Source organism: Heterocephalus glaber, unplaced genomic scaffold (assembly GCF_053883595.1).
Source record: "Heterocephalus glaber isolate CG9 unplaced genomic scaffold, H.glaber_assembly_v1.0 deba00001463, whole genome shotgun sequence".
Taxonomy (NCBI): Eukaryota; Metazoa; Chordata; class Mammalia; order Rodentia; family Bathyergidae; genus Heterocephalus; species Heterocephalus glaber.
The window spans coordinates 35022-56572 of record NW_028258310.1 but is presented as its reverse complement, the minus strand read 5'-3'; the positions used below and the strand labels follow the sequence as shown (position 1 = coordinate 56572).

Here is a 21551-nt window from a genome sequence, read left to right as displayed (position 1 = left end):
ACCAATCATATATGGTTTTTTGAGGGGGCTGAGTCTCAAAGCATTAGGATCAAGCCCAACAGATTGCTTAGTTCCGATAGCTGCTCTTCTTCAGCACAGAGGTCAGTGGTCTGCTTGCTTAGCCCACTTTCCAATGGACAGCTCTGCTTATGCATTTGCTATGTGTGCTTCTAGTTGCATTGGGTGAGGGCCGATGAAGGGAGTGGAACCCTGAACAGGCCAACATGCCATGGAGGTAATGGAGCTGGCAGTAGCTGTGAGGGTACAGAAAAAACAAAAAAAAACAACAAAAAACAAAAAACAACCTCTGGAGTGAATGCAGATGTTACACCATCAACCACAGCCTGCCTAGAAATACAGGCCGGAAGGCAGCATTCCAGAAACATCAACCTGGTTGATGGGAACAAAGGTGAAATACAACAGGCCTCCAGTGCAATTCCTTACCTCCCCTCCACACCTGGTAAATTCTAATATTAGAGGTGTTGGAACAGAACACTTCAGCATGGAGGAATATTCTGGACTCGCTTTTCTTTTTCCATTTTTTTGAGTTTTATTTACATTTTCAGTACTCTTTTAATTGAAATTTAAAGTCTACTGCTCCTTTTTCTTTCCCATCTCTTTTGGCCTTTTAAAAATTATTATGTTTCCTTTTTTTGTTTGTTCTTTTCCCCACAACTTTCGCTTTTATTACTTTATTAATATTTTTACCTTTATTAATTTTTAGTATTTCAGTTTACTCTGTATTGTCTTTGTCCTTCTATTATTATTGATGTTGTTGGTTTTAATTGGTTGCTACTACACTTACATGTCTGGTTTGTCTTTGTGTGGTCACTGTTACCACAGTTCATCATTTCCTATCTGAGAAATACTATGGATCAAATCCTCAAGAGAAGCTGCTCTCTAAAAAGACCCTTATATCAAAGTGAAAGAGATACCTATCTCAAAACTTTTACATAGCTTTCAATGATAGCCCTGAATATAAATGGTCCAAAATTTCCAATCAAAACATGCACGCTAGCTTATTGGTTGTAAAATATCAAAATCGAATTGTTTGCTGTTTGTAACAGCCTCTTCTAAAACGTAAAGACATATGCAGACTGAAATTAAAAGAACGGAAAATGACAATCCAATCAAATGGATTCCAAAAGCAGCCAAAGTAAATAATCCATATCTGACAAAATAAACTCCAAGCCAAATTTGGTCAGAAACGAAAACTAAGGTCACTAAATGTTGGTAAAGAAAAAAATTCATCAAAAAGATACAACAATTATAAATATATAGGCACCAAACTTCAGGGCATCCAATTTTATACAAAGAATATTACAGGACATAAATACCACAAGAATAGTGGGTGACTTTCTTTAATAACTCCCTCTCACCAATAGATCTTCCAGACAAAAGTCAGCATCGGAGTTAAATTACACCATACATCAAATGGACTTAACATCCATCTGCAGAGTGTTTCATTCAATAGCTGCAGAATACACATTCTTTTCATCAGCTAATGGAACTTTCTACAATGTAGATCATATTTTACATAAAAACAAATCTTAACAAATAATAAAAGTAATTTTATGAATCTTACCAGACCATAACAGAATAAACCTAGAAATCAAAAGCAAGACAAACTACAGAAAACACAAACACATGGATATTGAAAAATACACTTTGGATCATTGAAGAAACCAAGGAAGAAATTAAAAATATCTCCACAATTAAATAAAAATGGAAACAAAACCTACTAGAATGTATGTGTCACAGCAAAAGCAGATATAAGAAGTTTACAGCTATAAGAAAAATAGATCTCAAATAACATTTATATTTTGAGGGCTTAGAAAATCAAGAAAAAACAAACCCAAAGACAGTAAAAGGAAAAAAAATAAAAAGAGGAAATAAGTGGAAAAAAACCCCCTAAAAGAACAACAAAGTATCAATGAAACAGATCTTTGAAAAGAAAAACAGAATAACAGTTTTAGCTAAACTACTTCAAAGAAAAAGAGAAGAGCCAAGTATATAAAGTTAGGAAGAAGGGGTACTACAACAGACACTACTGAAATGTCATTAGAGGATATTATGAAAATGTCAATAAACTAGAATAAGGTAGAAGAAATAAAAGAAAAATAAAAAGAATAATAATAAAAAGAATAATAATAAGAAGAAAATAATAAGAAGAATAAGAAGAAATAGACAAATTTCTAGGCACATATGATGTACCAAAATTGAACCAAGATGATATAAAAAATCTTCTGAAAAATCAACGTGGTTGATGCAGTAAAAAAGTTTCCCAACAAAGAATAGCGTCAGATAGAATGCATGTTCTGCTGAATTTTACCAGATTTTAAAGAAGAGTCAAAACCAATGCTCCATTCCAAGTAATTCTATGGAACCAGTATTACTCTGCTACCAAAACCTGACAAGGATAAAACAACAATAAGAGAAAAAGAGAAAATTGAAGAAGACTGCAGACTAATATCCTTGAAGAAAATAGATGTAAAAATCCTCAAAAATACTTGCAAATAGAATAATTCCACATCACATTAAAAATACTGTACAGTACAAGTAGGTTTCCTCCTTGTGATAAAGGAATGCTTCAACATACACAAATTAATAAATACAATTCACTATACAAATAGAGTTAAGGATAAAATTACATGATCATTTCAATCTGTACAGAAAAATTTTTTTGAAAAAATTCAACATCTTTAATAATAAATCCCTGAATAAACTAGGTAGAGGAGAATCATACCTAAAATTATAAAGGTTACATATATAAAATCTATAGGCAACATCATAACGAATGAGAAAAAGCTGACAATAAGATAAGGGTTTCCATTCAATACTGTACTGAAAATTAGCCAGAGCTATCAGGCAATAGAATTAAAAGGGATACAAACAGGAAAGAAGTTAAATTATTCCTGTTTGCAGATGCTATGATTCTATACCTAGAAAACTCTTGAATCCACTGAAAGTCTCTCAGAACTGATAAGCAAATTCAGCAAATCAGTGAGATACAACATCAATCGACAAAATAGGTTGCTTTCCCCAAAGCAATAATGAATCTGCTGAGAAGGAAATCAGGAAAATGATCCATTTAAAATAGACTTAAAAACTAAAACACTTAAGAATAAACCTAGTGAAGGAGGTGAAAGACCTCTAAAGTGAAACTTACAAGATACAGAAGAAAGAATTTGAAGAAAAAATTATATGAAAAAGTCTGCCATGATCACATATTGGGACAATTAATGTTGTTAAAATAACCATACTTCCAAAAGTAATCAAAGTCAATACAGATTCAATTATTTTTTTCCCAAATATTTTCCATGCATGGTTGGTTGAATCTGGGAATGTGGGCATTCCAAATACAGAGCCAAGTATATGACAGAATTCCAGTTTCATGATACTCTAGCCAAGAAGAATCTCATAGCAAAGTAAGGAAAATTTTATCTTTATGATAAATTTCCAGTACATATGACCATACTGAGGATTGAGAGAAGCCCTGAAATGAAGAAACCACTTCATCTTTGTTATCCACTGCTTCTCAACTTTGTTTTCCTACCAAGACTTTTTTATTTATTATATCATTTATTATTGCATTAAATAATTTTTGTTTGGAAAACTCTGGGCTATCCCACAGTACAAAGTTTTCAATTCATAAAAATGAGATCATTTGCAAGTTACTTAAAGCAAAAATGATAGTGGTAGCATTTCACCTGTAGGACACAGGGTTACCAGAAACTCACCAATGTGCTGCCTGACTTGGCTCCTGAAAACAACATAATCAGACCTTTTCAATGGAGGATTCTAGTCTTTAAGCCATATTCTATTTTAGGCGATACTGTATAGATCCTTCCTATTTGTCAGATAACTTAATACTTTTAGATAACCCTCATTAAAAAATCTCTTCTCTTTCTGATTTTATTTTTGGTTTTTTGAAATAGGGTTTCGCACAGCAAAATACCAGTGCTTTGGAGGAACTACAGGTAGTGGGATGCTCAGATGAAAGTAACACGCACTCTGCTATAACTATTCCCTTTCCAATATTCACTCATGGTATTTACACCATTCCTTTAATTTGGAGTTCAGCAAATTTTACATGGGGTTGGTGCTTGGCACAGAGGTGGGTGTGGTACAGGAGGGACACTATATCTGAAGGTTTCTGAACTAGACTCCAAGAATATCAGTATATGCATTTAGTTTACCCAGCAGATCAGACCTGAGGGATAAGGTCAGAGAGATAGAATGGAAAACACAAACATGGTGTGCATTCATTCTTCACTAATTTCCCAATCTGCTCTCTGGAAAATCACCAACCTAAGATTTTCCCCAAGGCTCAGGCTGACCAGAGCTGCCTTTTATTCCACAGAGTTACTCTGTTACTCTTTCAGAGTCTGAAAAGGCTTGTCAGGAGCTAGGCCCATGTAGCCTTACAATCAATCTCCTGGCCTCCACATTTTCTCAGGGGAATACTCTGAGTAATAAGAGACATGGAAAAAGTTACACATTCTTCTTTTTTCTCTCCTAGTATACAGAGTTACACAATTTAGCTACAGGGGGTCCTTCATATGCATTCTTTCTCAAAGTCCTGGCAACTTCAAACACTCCTTTCATTTGAATTTGCTAGAAAAATCTAAGAGTTGAATTTGCCACATAAGAATATTTTGGATCTTTACTCAAAATCTATACTTCCATTCTGGCTCCACTGAAATAATTTCAGATAAATGGCACCATTAAATAATTATTTTAATGTGGTAACCACATCTATGTGACTCATAGGTCACTCCTTGAATCACACAGTACTGTTTTGAGAGTAATTTAAAAATATTAAGTCAAATACTCTTAACCATCGTAATCCATGTAGATAATTGATAATTTTTGATCCTTTACAAGAATTACAGGTTTTCTAAAACTTGTTTTAAACTTGGTGGTATGAGAAAATACTGTGCTACAGAATAAAGACAGTAATAGTATTCTAAATGCTTCTGAATGTGCATGTTGAAGGTATTTGCCTTGAAGAACAGACTACAAGATGGTGTAACAAAAGCCTAGTAGTGGTTAACTCTGCAGTCTTGGAAAATAAAAATTTCATTTTGTCCTTCACATGTCATCTACACATTCTGAATGTTCTCCACTGATAAGCCTGTAGTGTTTTCTGATGAAAACACTCAAACACAAAAAATTAGAAAGAATGATGACTGCACACATAAGCCAGAATCACTAGTTATTACACGTAGTAATCAGCATATGGTCAATATTGTTTCTTTTACTTGTACCCTTATCCTCCATTTATCAAACTTAAATTATTCTACTAGTTTAAAGTAAGTCTAAAGTTGGGCATGGTGGTGCATCCTGTAATCCCAGCACTCAGGAGGCTGAGGCAGGAGGATCGCCACAAGTTTGAGCCCACAAGTTGGGCTACACAGTGAGTTCGGGGCCAGCCTGAACTACACAGCAAGACCTTGTCTTAAAAAAAAAAAAAGCACATCTATGACATTGTATAATTTTATCTAAGTTCCTTATAGTTATCTCTGAAAGATTAGAAATCTAACAAACCACATTACTGTCTCATTTAAAAATTAACCATTTCTTAATAGAATCAAATATCTAGCTAACACCTGAATTCCATCAATTTTATCATAATTTTTCCCTTATTTAAAAAATCAGGATCAAACAAGGCCCACATATTAAATTTGATTGTTTTAAATCTCTAAAATATTATTTCCCTTTTCAGTTTTTCTTTTTCTTGCTATTCATGTGAAGAAAAACTAGGTATTCTGTCTTACATAGTTCTGCATTCTGGATTTTGCTGATTGTATCCTGTGCTGTCATTTAACACATCACTCTGTTCCTTGTACTTACTATATAAAAAATAATCTTGTCCTTCAAAGTATGATATATGCATGAATGAATCCCATTACATTGTCCAATTAATATGTCTTAATAATTATTTTAAAAGGTAATATCTAAAGGCTTGACCATATATAGGTTTGATTAGGGGGAGCAAGAAGACTTGGCTGGCAGTAGTATGTTCTTCATAACTGGATCACAGGAAAAAAGCCCATGAACTAGCTGGCTATCTTTTAGTGATGCTGAGTTATCAGTGGTTCACTGCCATCAGTCTGAGCCATGTGTTTTAAAATTCCACCTTTTACTTTCACCAACTCACTTAAAATTATTAATGATTACTGCTAAATCCACTACAAAAATCAAGTGAACATTTTTGAAGAACTGAAATTATTACCTAATGGCACATTTGCTTTTCCATTTGAACTGAACTATTTGTTTCTTTCACAAATGTAGTCATTAAATAACATTTAACATGAAAACCTGATAATAGGCTCTTTCCCTCTCTTTTAGTAATGTGAGATAGTTTTGGAACCTTATGAAAGACATTCAAGGTGCTGTGCTTTTACAAGAAAAGCCAAAATGTTGTTTTTGGAGCTGTTTTTGTTGTGTGTATGTGTACTTTTCCACCATGATGGTCAAGTATGATTTTAACCTTACACAAGTGATCTGTTGATTTGAAATATCATGGGAAAATTTTGACCTAGAACATTTTCAAAGAGGTTAGTTACCGGAAAGACAAGAAAGCTAAGGACACTTGGCAAGGTGGTCATATTACATGCTTTACATAACATTCTTCTTCCTCAAATTTTTTCATTTTAAATTTGGTTCCTCAATTTCCTGTAAACTAAATTTCAAGAACCCTAATTGACATTCAAGGCCTTCTTTTATCTGGCCCCAATGACCATTTCATTACTCTGTTTTGTACATACTGACTTTCAGCCAGAGACAACTATTTCCCTTAGACCTGTCTCCCCAGGAATAAAGCATTTGACTCTAGATAGCAACTTTAGCTCTATTGCTAAAGGTGCTTGTTTCTTTTCTTACAGATTCCCACATACACATCTTATTAGACTTGCCACAGACAACTGTTTCTTGGCCAACACAAATGTTTTCTTACTTTTTAAAAGAAATTGGTGCTTTTGGGAAAATACACTCCCCCACATGGTATCCAACACCAAACAAAAGGTAGTTGTAGGTCCCAAGCTAGATAAATTAAATGACATTTATTCACCATAAAATTTTAATTATGTTCAAAGTGAATGAAAGACTAATAATGCTTCAAAGTGATTAACTGGTACCCAGAGGAGGTTCTCAAGAATTAGTAGCTAACATTTCTTAAGTGCCTGTCAAGTAATTCTTTATGTTATGTATAGAATCCTGGTTGTAAATATAGCAGGCTTAGGTCTTACGTATTTATTTTGTTGTTTTCTGGGCATATCCCATCCTTTCTTCTTTCTCACTTACTGTTAGTTGGCCATTTTTGTTTTCATCACCAGTTCATATTCATTCAAGAACATAGATGCAAAATCAAAACCAAACTCTTAGGTCTAAATTGCCAAACAATTTCTTGAAGGCATACCCATAGTTGATTTTAGGAAGGAGGGAGGGAGGAATAGCAGGAAGGAAGAAAGGAGAAAAGGAGAGAGGAAAGGAGGGAGGGAGAGAAAAGGAGATTAGAATGCAAAGTCACACTAGAGAGGGAGAATGGACAGAAAAAGGAAGGACAAGAACTTTCAGGGTTCTGGAAGAGAGAAAGTTTCCTTGATTTTTCATTTGTAAGCAGGCTGTCATTCAATGGTCCTAGTAATCTATGAGTCCTCCTGAAGAAAGGAGGAAGGGAACGTGGATACATGAACATGAGGGCATATCCAAAACAAAACCAAACCTCTACCTAACCTTGTTAAACTGGAACTGAATAAAATCAGTGAGGAATCACCTACAAATGAGGCAGTACTAGACTCAGTCTTTGTTAACTTTATTTCTTCCTTTCCAGTTAGCTACACCTATCATATTTGTTTTATTCCTAACTGAACTGGTTTCAACTTTTACAGCAATGTTAATGGGAAATGGTTGTGGAAGCCATCTTTGTTATATTTTTAACTTCTATTATGTGTCCATTAAACACAATATTGGCTATTGGTCTAAGATACCTGTTTTCATGTTGAGAAATCATCCTTTTTTTCCCCGATTTTTAACTGCTTTTTTTGACCTGGGTCAATTTCAAAATGTCTCTTGGTGTGTTACTGGGATTAATAAATATCATTTTACTGGTTTTACCAGAATGATGTAATCAGATTTATTAAAATGTAACTACCCATGATACAGCTGGGCACTTTTATTAATGTACGAAATCTGTATTGTTTGTTCACATCTATATTCATAAATGACTGGGTCATAATCTTTAGGTTTTAATTATCAATCCTATTTTCAGAAAATTATGTCTGCTGTGATGTGAATGTGTTCCTTCCCAAAATACGTATGTTGAAATCCTAGCATCCAATGTGTATGAAAAGTTAGGGACTTTGGGAGGGGATTAGGTGGAGCCATCATGAATGGGATTAGTGCTCTTGTAAAAGAGGACCAAGGGAGCTTACGTTTTCCTTCAACGATGTGAGAACTTTATGAGAAGGCAAAATCTGTGACTCTGAATGTGCTAGTACCTTGAAATTGGACTTCTTGGCCTCCAGAGGCATGAGAAATAAATGTTTGATATTTATAAACCATTTAATGTATGGGATTTGTTAATAGCAGCCTGCACAGGATAAGACAATGATGGTACAATATTGTTGTCAATGATATAGGCTACACATATTCACATCCTAGTGTTTAGTGCTTGCCAACAATGTGAACTTTAACATGTTACTTGACCCACAAATTAGAGTGATGGCACAAAATGTAAATGCTATAAGCCTTTACAAAGTAGACATACCATAAGTAACAAATATTGAAAAGGAAAGGAAGAGGTAAATTTGTTATTCATATTTTCACAGCTGGAGACAAAATGCATAATTTAAAGCATACAAATGTATCCATGTATCTATACTTAGATTAATCCATACAAATATCGAAGTCTAAGAAATACACTATCAACTAATATTCAGTCATGGATACAGGGGGCTAAGAGGAAGACCTACTAATTTGATCATTACTCAGAAAAGCCTGTAAGTAGATACTGTCTAAAGAAGGGGTTAACAGATATGGAGCACAGGCTAAATCGGGCCCTCACCTATATCATCTGCAGGTAAAAGTTACTGAAACATAGCCACACTCATTTGTTACATATCTACAGCTGCTGTTCTATAATATCCAAGTGAGATTTAGATTTTAAGAAAATCTGTACTTTAAAATTTAAAGGGTTAATTATGAAAGGAAATTACAAACTAGCAGAGAAGAAAAATTGGGAAAATATCAGAAGTATAATTGAACAAAAGGTATGAAAAGAGAAAAAATAGCCTAGAAATTACAATGTTATCAAAATCTGTGGGATAAGGCTGAAAGGGCACCCAAAGAAAAAATGTATACCTCACGTAAGCAAACTGTTAATTAATCTAGAAAAATTATAATATATGCAAAATAAGAAAAAAGTAAAATTACTCCAATTTGTAGATACAATTTAGAAGAGACTGTATCATTTAGCAGCGAAAAGTATGTAACAGACGAAATGGTTATCTTTTAAGAAAAATGTAAATTGAGTTCAGATGCCAACCTAAGCAGATAAATTAATATAGAAAAAACAAAGTTGTCAAAATGCACCAAGCATGGATTTTTTAATTATTTAATTAAATCTTAAAAAAAGAAAAAATACCACATGACTCTATTTATAGATGCTTAAAAAGCATTTAGTAAAACTTGCTATTATTCTGAAATAGGAAAAAAAGGTCTAAAGGAGTAGGGGAAGTGGGAGGAGTAGGGGAAAGGAAAGAAGGGAGAAAAAAAATATGAGAAAAGGAAAAAAATGGAAACAAAGTCTTTGTAAATAGGGAAGGGTGGAGGGGCTGAAGGGATGGCAGGGGAATGGGGAAAAAAATAAGAACCAAGATACATCATATAAAGGCACAAGATTCCAATGATGAATGTAACTGTATTGTATACCTAAAATGTACCAATAAACTTAATGGAAAAAAAAAAACAACTTGATATTTCACTGAAAGCATTCTTACCACACACAAGAAAGTACAGTTTCATGCTATTTATGTTTTACTAGGTATTTTATGTGGTACTAGGATTTGAATCAGGCAAGGGAAAGAGTTATAAAATAAGAGGAACAGGTAAATTATTAATATTTTAAATGACAAAATTCTGAACCTAACAGTGTGAGAAATAATTAGAAGCAGCAAATAATCAGCATGCAGAAGGTCATAGCCTTCGAATACACTAACAATAATAACCAGGTGGGGGATAAAAGACCAAATACCATATGTAACATGACAAAATCAAATATAGTGTTTGGAAAAAAAATTAAAACGTCAAAAGACAAATGACAAAGTGAAAATTCTTTCAAAATCATGGTAAACAAAAGGCTAATTCTTCTAACATATGAAAAACTCCTGCAAACCAATTTAAATAAAAACAAAAGCCTTAACTACATAAAAGGTCAGAGAAATAAAAACATAAATGGATGGACTGAATGTTTTCACAGTAAATTAATGACAGTAAACCTCAAATGGTTACCAATGCTGTCCAGTAATCATACTGCTTTATCTCAATCACTCTACTATACTTTTCCTAGAGGATTACTTCATATCATTTTCTTTATAATAAAATCCCCATTACTTTCTCTCCTATTCTCATTGTCAACTGCTAACATCCAAGTCCAGGTCACCTTATTTCTCACATGTATCACTATAGTATACTTCTAACTGGTAGCTATATCCACTTGACCACATGAATCATTGATAAACTGTAAGCATTTGTGTATATCCGTATTTATCCAAATATCTGTAGAACATTCAATAAGAAAATACCTAACTATGTAAGTTATACTGTTCAAAGAGGGGATATGGCAGAGAAGGAAACAAATTTCATGCACTTCCAAAGGTTGTACTTTAGGTAAAGGAGGCTGACAACAATATAAACTTATGTCAGCTAAATAATACCATGGAAGAAAAGTAAAGGGAACAGGGAACAATAATCAGTTGGTATTTGATCAAAGACCTGCTCAATTTGGGGAGGGAGTCTTTGGTTATTGAAGTGTACAAAATAAATTCAAGTACTCAAAGAAAGTAAATTCTAGGTATATTAATGTTGCAATTATATTGGTTATAAGTCCTTAATAGTATTAAGGATATTTAACCTTTTCTTTATCAAAGGTGGTGCCTATAATTTAAAAAATCAGAACTCACACCTATTTCAGACATGAGCTAAACTATTTACTGGTAGTATATGTGAAGGTTATGAACTTCTGTCCATGATGGAGCTAAGCTAACTACTGAGTATTCATGCCATGTTTGGTTTAAAAATAAACACAAATAACTCTCCTCCCTTCATCGACCCTCCAAGTTTTGGCTGGCTTTACTGAAAAACATCCTTTTAATTTTATCCTGAAAATAACATGGAGAAGGACTTTCTTTCAAAACAAGTTCTCCCTTGAAGAGAAACACATGTTCAAAGCACAAACATCATTCCAGTATCCAATTTAGGACTACTTAATTTCTGTAGGGTGATATCATCTTTAGGCTACTGAATCTGTTCCTCTAAACACTGTTCTATAATTCTATAACTTAGGCCCATTCACAGAAGCAGACCCAGTTTTTCTATACAACTAACTGGAGAACAACAAAGAGAACACATTTGAAAAACAAATTCCCAGGTTATAAATAATTTCTAAGAGTAGTCAAAAATAGCACCCAACATAATTTTAAAGTAAAATTTGTTTTGTTTTTTTGGTACCCGGGATCAAACTTGGGACTTTGCGCTTGTGAGGCAGGCGGGGGAACCACTGAGCTAAATCCCCAGCCCTAAAGTAAAATTTGATAGGCTGATTTTAAAATTTATTTATAAAGAAAAGGAAAATTTGGGGGATAAAGATTTATGAGTAAGTCAGGCTACTAGTTATCTAAGTAAAATATAAAGTCATGATAATTTAAGTGTAATATTAGGTGAGGTAAAGAGATAGCCAGAAAAGGTCCAGGGACATTTCCATAATTATACGGTAACATATAAGGGGAAGGGGGATAAGTAGAATAAAGTTATGCTATGTACAGAAGAAACCTAATAACCTCAAGAATATGAACACTACATGTCATAAACATGAGTTAAGACTAATACTATCAACAAGAATGAAAATGGGGAAGGGGGATTTAGAGGAGTGAGGGAGGTGAGAGGAAAAGGGAAGGGGATTAAAAAAGAAACAACCTCACGTACCCACTCCCCAAGATGGCTGTAAACTGCATGTACTGCAAACATGAAGCTAAAAAAAAAAAAAAAACCCACAAAAAACAAAAACAAAGATTGATAAGTAGAAAGCAAACAAACATACAAAAAGAATCCCAAAAAGGATTCACCAACAATGAAGGGTTTGCTGCCACAAAGAGTGGGAGGATCACTGAAAAAGCCACAATTACAAGATCCAGTCACAATTCTGTAAGAATCAAAACCACAGAAAAAAATTTAAATAACAAGAGCTCAAAAAATTCTATGAGTTTTTTTTTTTTTTTGAGGAATCTGTTAGAAAATAAACAATCTGAACAAAAGACTGGGGAAACTTTAGAAATTTAGTACTTGATATACTTAATTGAAAATCTAAGATTAAAATAGGGACAGGTAGAAAGATAATGTATAATATAACAATGCTGTTATGTTATATGTTCTAATAAGTAAAAGTAACAACTAAAAATAAGAAGGGAAATAGAGGAAAGTAGAATAAAGTCATTAACTGGTATTTAGGCAATAAAGGAAAGTTTAAGGATTTCATTAAAAGTGGCTAATTCTAGATTCTAAATTCTAAATAGGGAACTAAGGGCATTAAAACATATTAAGCATAAAAATGACCTCATTTGGACATTTGGTTGTTTCTTCTCTTTAACTATTAGGCTATGTACATTCATATTCAAGTTGTAATGTGAACACGTTTTCAATTTTTTGGATACAGAGCTATGAATCACAACTCTAGGTTCCATGTCACTCGTATTATATCTGTATCTTTCACTTTTTTTTTTTGGTCACTGTGAAATTATATCAAAATAATAATTTAAAAGAAAAAAAGTAAAAACAACCTACACTCAGCAAAACAAAATAATTTTCTTTCTGCATATTCTCTTAAATTCCATTCTAGTTATCTAAATTTTTAAACTCTTAAAAAAGATAGAGGTGACTTCTATATTCAGGCTAACCAGATGATCTTCCCTTCCATGAGCAGTACTGACACAGTAAACATGGAATTTAGTTAGCATTGTTTAATCAATAACCTTTCAGATCTTACAGAGTAGTAAAAAATAAAACATTTCAAGTTAAGTTTAAAATCTTGTTTTCCTTTTAAGTAACAGTACTGTAAAATATAAAGCAGCCCTTAGGAGTAAGCTCATAACTTTTCTGCTCAGCCATCAGTGGAAAGGCTTTCAATTCCACCCCTTTCTAGAATTTGTTCTGCAAATTACAACCTACAGCTCTTCAAAAAATGTTTCTATGAGACTAAATGGTCAAATAACTAGATATTACACATTCTTGATTTCATGGAAATACTTCTATACAGTAAAATGCAAAACCGATTTTTGGCTGTGTTTGTACATTTAAACAATTTGCCTAAATGACTGAAATATAATTAAGAAACCAAACATTGTTCTGAAAAACTATTTTAGGATAGTGAAAATGTATGTGAACACAAATAATCAAAACTAAAATAAAAATATTTACTTACATAATATTATCTGTACACCCAGAATAAAAGTTACTGTTTTTTGTTTGCTAACAATAAATTACAACAAAGGTGATCTATTTAAAATAATTATGATTTCATGTATATCTATCATTTCTTTTGTTACCGGGGATCGAACTCAGGACCTTGCGCATTCTAGGCAGGTGGTAGAACCACTGAGCTAAATCCCCGGCCCTTATCTATCATTATTTTAACTATAGTTTGATATTTCAAAGCTGAACTAGGAAAATATAGTTCACAATAAGCCCAAATGAGAAAACCTTAGATTGATTGCTACAATCTCCAAAATCTCTTAAGAAAGTAGTAACTTGGGGCATACCATTAAAATAAATTTAAGTAGGCACTCAATTTATAAAAGGCCTCTATAATCACAAACTCATCTAAAAAAATAAAAAGCAAGCATTCTATAAGCCCTCCAGAGAGAATAAAAAATACAATTTAAAATAATAGATTAGAAAAAAAAAGAAATAATCTATTTGAGATAGGTAATTCACAAAAAGAGGTACTAATCAGTCATCAAATTTAATTTTTTTCCCCTGAAACACAGCAATTTTAGACTGCTGTTCTTTTCGTTTTCTGCTTGCTTCCCATGAAGGATGAAGAGGCGTGTTTAATGGCTGTTTTGTATTTTTAAGTCCTCTTTGTGTGCTGTTTTTAAACTGGTTCTTAATTGGAGGTTCATTTTCTGGAAAATCTATGAAGAGAAAGGAAAAATAATAAAAACTATACCAAAACAGTATGTAAAAGAAACAGATATCATCTTCACCGAAGTTATTAAAGGAAGAAATTTTATTTTAAATACTAAATTTAAAATTGAAATCCAACAGAGAAGTCTGAAATTAAAATTTTACAAATGATCAATAAATTTTGGGACACAGGCTTTCCATCCCTTATAAACACAGGTTTATTGAAGGCCTCCTGACAAATGCTATGCTGATGTTTTAATTATACTGACATTAAGAAAGAGTCTCGCCAAATAAAAGAACCAATACAAATTTTAAATTATACTGATAATTATATGATCTTTTGTTTTAATTTCTGTGGGTACAAATTCATCCAAACTATTAAGCCATTTTTAATGTTTCAACTTGCTAGTTTGCTAAACCATTGCTCATTGTACAAGGATGTCCAGTAGCCATTCATACATACCTGAGATTTTGCTTTTTGGAGCTTGTTCTCTATGCTCCCTAAAAGAAAAAAAACCATCATTATGATTTTTAAAAAGATAAAATAAATTCTCTGAATCTAGGAAAATAACAGAAAATAGATAATAAAACTCATGCACAGAATTATTAAGCTCCCTCATCCAACCAAAAATTAATAAAAGAACCTACATTTTAGCTACATCAAAGATTTGTTAGATTTTAATATTACAACAGATACACAGGGACTATTTCCTTTTCCACTCTTACAGGCACTTCTGTTCATAACTGAAAAAACTGTTCTCTTTTGGTTATCTTGTTCCGGCTCTAAGGGACTATTTAGATGAAGAATTTCACAAGTCTTCTTTTAGGGAAAATGAGACATATAAAACAAAAACTAAGATTTACATTTTGATAGAAGGGTTAGTGGTATGTTAATTTCAAATAAGGAAATACTATAGTCTATTAAGGCAGAATTAGGTTTAAATATTGTAATTACTTTTAAGGTTCCAAAGGTGGTTGTGTTTTTTTCTGTACTCTTACTTTAGATAATATCTCTACCAGATTTCTTATTCCATAAAAGAATATCTCTGACCCATACATAGAAAACAGTTTACTGGAGAAAATAGTTGTTATTGAAGAAATTATCTAACCATGATGTTTACTCCAAAATATGAAGATAGCCTCACTCAGCATAGAATATTAAATGAAATTAAGCTTACAGGTTTATAACAGAATTGTTATGACAAGTGGTGGTTAACGGCAGGGAGGAAGACAGCAATATTACCAAATATAAAGCAGCCTGGAGGAACTCAGTGTTAAGACAAGCAGTATTATGTACTGAAACAGGATTATCTAGTAAAATGATACACAATAAAATTGATGTTTGCAATAATGGTCCTGGGTTATCAAGAAAAATGTTTAAATAGACATGTAAAACATTTTTTTAAAAGTTCTTCGGGGGCCTGGGTTCAGGGGTGCCTTCCTGGCAAACACAAGGTCCTGAGTTCAATCCCCAGTACCCCCCCCACAAAAAGTTCTTCATCTAAAATTAACTCAGAGTTTCAAAACTTTGCTCACTGAAGAAATAAAACAAGTTAGCCAGGCATTTGGCTGTAACATCTCATTTTATGATGAACTAGGGAGAAATGTGGCATTGCCATATGTGTATTTTTTTTTTGGTACCGGGGATCAAACTTGGGTCCTTGCGCTTGCGCAGCAGGCGGTGAAACCACTGAGCTAAATCCCCGGCCCGCATATGTGTATTTTGTATATGTTATCTCACCATAAATTTGGAAAGGCCAAGTCTAAGAATAGGATGAGGTACAAACCGTAACTATCCATCGGAAATAGTTTCCTGCCTCCCTGTTGAAAATATGTAGCTATTTCTTACCTTTAAAAACGATAAGAACTAATAATTATTTCAGAATGAAAAATTACCTTCTAGAACTTTTAGATCCAGATAAAGAGTGAAAAAATACTGATTCTAACTTCCCGGCTTCTGTACTTGACTTGTTTTTGTCATTTCTATTTTTTACATCGCAATCCCAGTTAGTTTCACGGATATCTTCTTTGGGTAACACTTGGTGGAGAGGTTTTTGTTCCTTAGCTGAAGTACGGCAACCACTTTCCTTTTTTCGTGTCCGTCTGGCTTTTCCAATGAAGAAGTCATCACCACTATCACTGTCTTCAGACATGGAAGACTGTTGGTAGAACCTTTCTTCTGTGCTATCATCAAAATATTCCTTTTCTTCTTCAAATAATTCTTCCTCGCCATCACTGTCATCACCAAGCAAGTTATCAGACCCTTTCTTTTTATTTAATGTTCTCATGTGTGGGTCAGCAGGTGTCTTCTGGAACTGAGGGGTAACTACAGAATTGTTTTCTAAAAGCTTTGATAGAGAATTTGGAATGTTCACTGCTTTCGGTCCATGTTCCATTGTGGCCATTTTTTCTTTTGAATTATTTATTGGTTTCTTTGCCTGTGTTTTGGCTTCTTTCAATTTCTGCTCAGTGGTCTTAGTTCTTTCATGCTGTGACTTACTTTCTTCATCATCTGAATACAAAGTGTCCTTAGAATGATTTCCTTCTGTAGTATTAACTTCAGTAGTATTTTGTCTTGCATCTTTAAAGGCTTGGACAGCAGCTGCAAGAAAATAGTACATGACTTGTTTAAGCACTGAAACATATAAATATGAGTTTCAGTATAGTATTTCTTAATTATTGGAAAGTTTTAAGAGAGTAGTTGGAATTTAAATTAAAACATGTTCAAATATACCTATTTTTAAGCTGCCAAGTAAAAAGAACTCTCCCTTTATTCATGTGTTAGAATTAGGGAGAATAGTAAAAATGTCACTGAATATAAATAAAGTAAAATGGTATCTTTAGTATCAGTGGCAATAATGTATTGGATATTACAAAATATGCTTTCATGGGCTGGGGATTTAGCTTGGTTGTTCTGCCACCTGCCTTGCAAGTGCAAGGTCCCGAGTTTGATCCCCAGTACCAAAAAAAAATAGTTTCAGACATAAAAATAATCTGTAATAATAGCACTCAATTCTGTATTATATTTTATATTGTATATTTAAATAAATGTGACACTGGCAGAATCAAAAGTAATGAATTATATCAATATAAATTTACCTTGTATTTGACTTGATCATGTATAAATCACATACAAAATTTATTTTATATATTATACAATATGTGTTAACATACTAAAATTTAAGAAAAAATATGGATTTAGTTTTTCTTCAGACATCAGACACTTCATATTTGCAGGGACTTTCTCATGTATTAACAGTTGAAAGAACTTTATGTTTATAATACAAAATAGTCTAAAGAATTGAAAGAACGAGAAAATATTTAAAATCAATGAACCCTCATTTATTGAAAACCATCTACACAAATGCTCTAGGTATATGACTTAAAAGTCAATTAATTCGTACCTTTTAGTATACCTATTTTTTTCTTTAGAAGAGGATGTTCGGCTAGTCGGGCAATTGCCCTTTCAGTTGCAGAAGAATCTGGCTACAAAGTGAAAAAATAAAAACACAATGATATCAAAACAACTAGTGCTGACAAATGTTATGCACTCCTCAAGAAACTGCCTTTCAGGTTACAAGAGACAAGAAGATACTACTTTGCAGAAGCTGTTTATCCTTAACTGATTCTCACAGTTTCTTTTTCCTGCTTGCAGTTACTACATATTCACTTCAAAGGTAATCTGCAATATAGGAACATCTCTATGTGTAAAACAGATAAATGTGGTTAACTATTCTCATTACATAGGTTAATCTCATCTGTTTTAGATAAGAAATTTCAAAAATGCCAAACAGATTTTGATTAAAAAGTATTCTTACACTATTGTTCAAAAACACATCTACTGTTACTTCTAAATCCCTGCTTCTTAGTTTTAGAAGAGCAATGGAAATACGTGAATGTCTAGTGTTGACTCTGAGTAAAAACTATTTTATTAATCATTTTATTGTCAAGATTTCCTGCCTTAGAAGATGCCTCAGAATATCTGGGATTTAGTAACCTCATTTCAGTAAATTCTATTAAAAAGGCTGTAAAAAAAAAAAAGGCTATAGCATGGTACTATAATTCTAAAATTATGTATAAATACAATAAATGAACATCTTCTAATCTGTTCTTACTCTACAACTGTGGTTTTATGTTGAAACTTTTTGTGGAGAATTATTAATAAGTATTTTGTTGATGGGATAGCTGCTTTTAAGGAGATATGAAACATATTCTGAGGTTTTACATTTCTTAGAAATGTGGCTTATTCATCAGGAAAAGGATGAAGCCTGAAGTTTGGGCATATGACTTCCTGTAATATATTTTGTGTCTCTGGGCAAGTTTTGAATAGCTATAAATCCAAAGTCCAGTTTACATTATGTGTTATAACACATAATTAAACTACTTAATTAAATTACTTCAGTAGGAATATAATTCTGTTTAAGAACAACAGGTAGAGGTTCTTATTCATTTAACTGGGAATCTAACAAAAATGTTATCTGGTTGTTATGTACTATATCTACTTTGCACCATAATGGCATTTGTGTTCAAAGAGTGCTTCTCATTAAAATTAGTGCTTCTAATTAAAAAAAAATTGTTAGTATATTTGGAATATATAATAAATACAATCAGCACAGGGGCTGATTATGTATGTGTGTGTATATATATATGTATATATCGCATCTTAATCCTCTTTACTTCCCCTTTCTCTCTCTTTCCTCTCATCTTCCCTCTTAGATCTCCTTCCCATCTCCACAAAGTCTATCTCCCTGCTTCCTACTCTTATCTGCTCTTTAAATAATTTTTCCTTTGGTGTCAAATCGGAAATTTTTTTGGCTACCATACACCATGGCCAAGCATCTTAGAAAATGAACTATTCCCCTTTATATCAAAATGTAAAAAATACAAAATAGATGAAGGATAAAACTCTTGTTTAGTAGGGCAAGGTTTATGAAACTAACTTTTTGGGCAAAATTAGTATTAACTTCACAGAATGAGCTCTATCATTTTTATCTGATGCAATGACTGAGGGGAGACTAAAATACATTATCAAAACATTTGACTTGGAAAAGTTCCTTGCTACTGAAATGGGGAAAAACAACAGCCAGAGATGGTAAGTAATCTGTGTGAAAGTAATGAAGCTAGTGCCAAAGGAACACTAGTTGAAATGCAAGCTCTTAGGAAACAAGGCTTTTCCCTTTACTAAACAGGAATCTTGGCAGATAGTGAGAACACAACCAATAACAAGAATAGTATCAATCACTTACTAGGAGTGTATAAAAATTGTCAACATAGAAGGAAAAAGTTATGCTCAAGTACCAATTATAATACTATTACTATAACAGTGTAATAAATTATTACAAGTTATAGTTTATATAAGAATTTGTTATAATAATTGAAGCTTTCACTGAAATGAAAATTATCTAATCAAGGCATTCACAAACATCAGAGGTAATTACAATATATATATGTATTTCATATATATCTGCTCTTCAAAGTTCCTTATATTTAGCTGCTAGCTATTTTTGTTTAATTCATATTTGTTCCTGACGGCCTATTACTGATTTTCAAGTCTGAGTTGCTTATAATCTGGAGAATAGAAAAATATCCTAATGGGGAAAAACAGTACAAATGTAAGAACTTACTCACATATGTACATAAATGCTTTGTAAATATTAAGAATTAAATTTTACATTCTTAAAAGACCATACAAAATGTAACATGCATTTCTCAATGTGTTTGTTTTTTTAAGTCTTAGAATATCAATTTTTTAGGTCTTTAGAATATCAATTTTAAATTATAGCAATTATTTAAATAACCTTTTAAAATTCTTCCTGAGTAAAAAGGTAAAATTTAACATTTAAGTCTTTAATTTTAAGAAACAAATTTAACATTTTAAACTTTTCATTAATTTTTTTCTTAAGAAAGCAATTTTAATTTTATTCTTAAGAATTTTATTTGTAGAAAATCCTGCAGTTAACTTTTTAAATTTAAATTTTGACAAGGGCTAAGGGTGATACAGGTCAAAGGTTTTATCTATCAAAAAAGACTGACAATCCAGACTTGATTTCTAATTATTTAGCTAGTTAGGATCAAGATCAGTTTCTGAATTTAGTCAGATGTTCCTAAATTACATTCTAGCCACTTAACTTTCACTTATTACTCAACTCTAAATGCTTCTTTTACATTACAAATTCTGTAAAGCCTTCTTCAAAATTCTTTGGAGGGAAATAAAAACAAACATTAACATAAATAAGCTTGTGAAGCAAGTGGGCTGAATCCTTGTTTTGGCAAAATTTGGGTCTTTGCTGCATTACATAGTGCCTACATCTTTCTCACCAGCTCTGTTAAGCTAAGTGCAGAACTCACAAGAATAATAAGAGCAAACAGTACTACAAGAGACTTCCCTTTCTTTTTTCCTCCTTATTTCTCTCCTGTCCCTTTTCTTACCTAACATACATGCTCTTTAAATTTACTAACCCCCTATCATGTAAAGGCATCATCTTACATATGAAGATAGAACTGCAATTTATTGAGGCTCTCGATGCATTCTAATTTAAAAATTAGACCCCAGAAATAAAAGATGCAATCAAAATTGAATAACTGAAATGTACAGATGCTTTTCAAAAGAAGAAGTACAAATGGCCAATAAGTACATGAAAAAATATTTAGCATTTTTGGCCACAATAGAAATGTCAATCAAAACAACAATAAATATCAAAATCATATCTGGAATATCTTCCAGAAAGAGTAAAAAAAAATCATTTAAAAATGATACATTCATACCCATGTTTATAGTATCACAATTCATTACAGCTAAATTTTAGTTGTAGTATATATGCCCACCAACAGATGAATGGATAAAGAAAACGTGGAACATATCCAACGGAGTGCTACTCAGCCATTGTAGGAAAATGGACACATCTTGAGAACTTACATAAATGATATAAATCAGACACAGAAGATTAAACATCACATGGTTTCTCCTACATGGGAAACCCAAAATATAAATACTTTAAAGAGCAAAATAAAAGAGAGATGACAGGAAATGGGAAGGCAGACTCTGTGGAGATAGGAAAGGAGTTTTGGAAATGGTAGGTGATAACAGGGCTAGGGCGGAGGGAAGTAAAAATGATCAAGATGTGATATATTCACATCTTATCAAATTA

At 32.6% G+C, this 21551-nt stretch overlaps 1 protein-coding gene across 2 annotated transcripts in view; it reads right to left on the bottom strand.

The window, feature by feature from the left end:
- Positions 1-1345: 1345 nt before the first annotated feature.
- Srfbp1 (serum response factor binding protein 1) overlaps positions 1346-21551 on the bottom strand; it is a 48265-nt gene continuing 28059 nt past the window's right edge. For both annotated transcript variants that reach the window (XM_087180501.1, XM_087180502.1), the window contains 4 exons: positions 17808-17889; positions 16300-17005; positions 14867-14904; positions 1346-14411 (listed from right to left, as the gene is read on the bottom strand). In XM_087180501.1, the coding sequence (XP_087036627.1) occupies positions 14227-14411; positions 14867-14904; positions 16300-17005; positions 17808-17889 (1011 nt within the window). In that variant the 3' untranslated portion in view covers positions 1346-14226. The remainder of the gene's footprint in view (positions 14412-14866; positions 14905-16299; positions 17006-17807; positions 17890-21551) is intronic.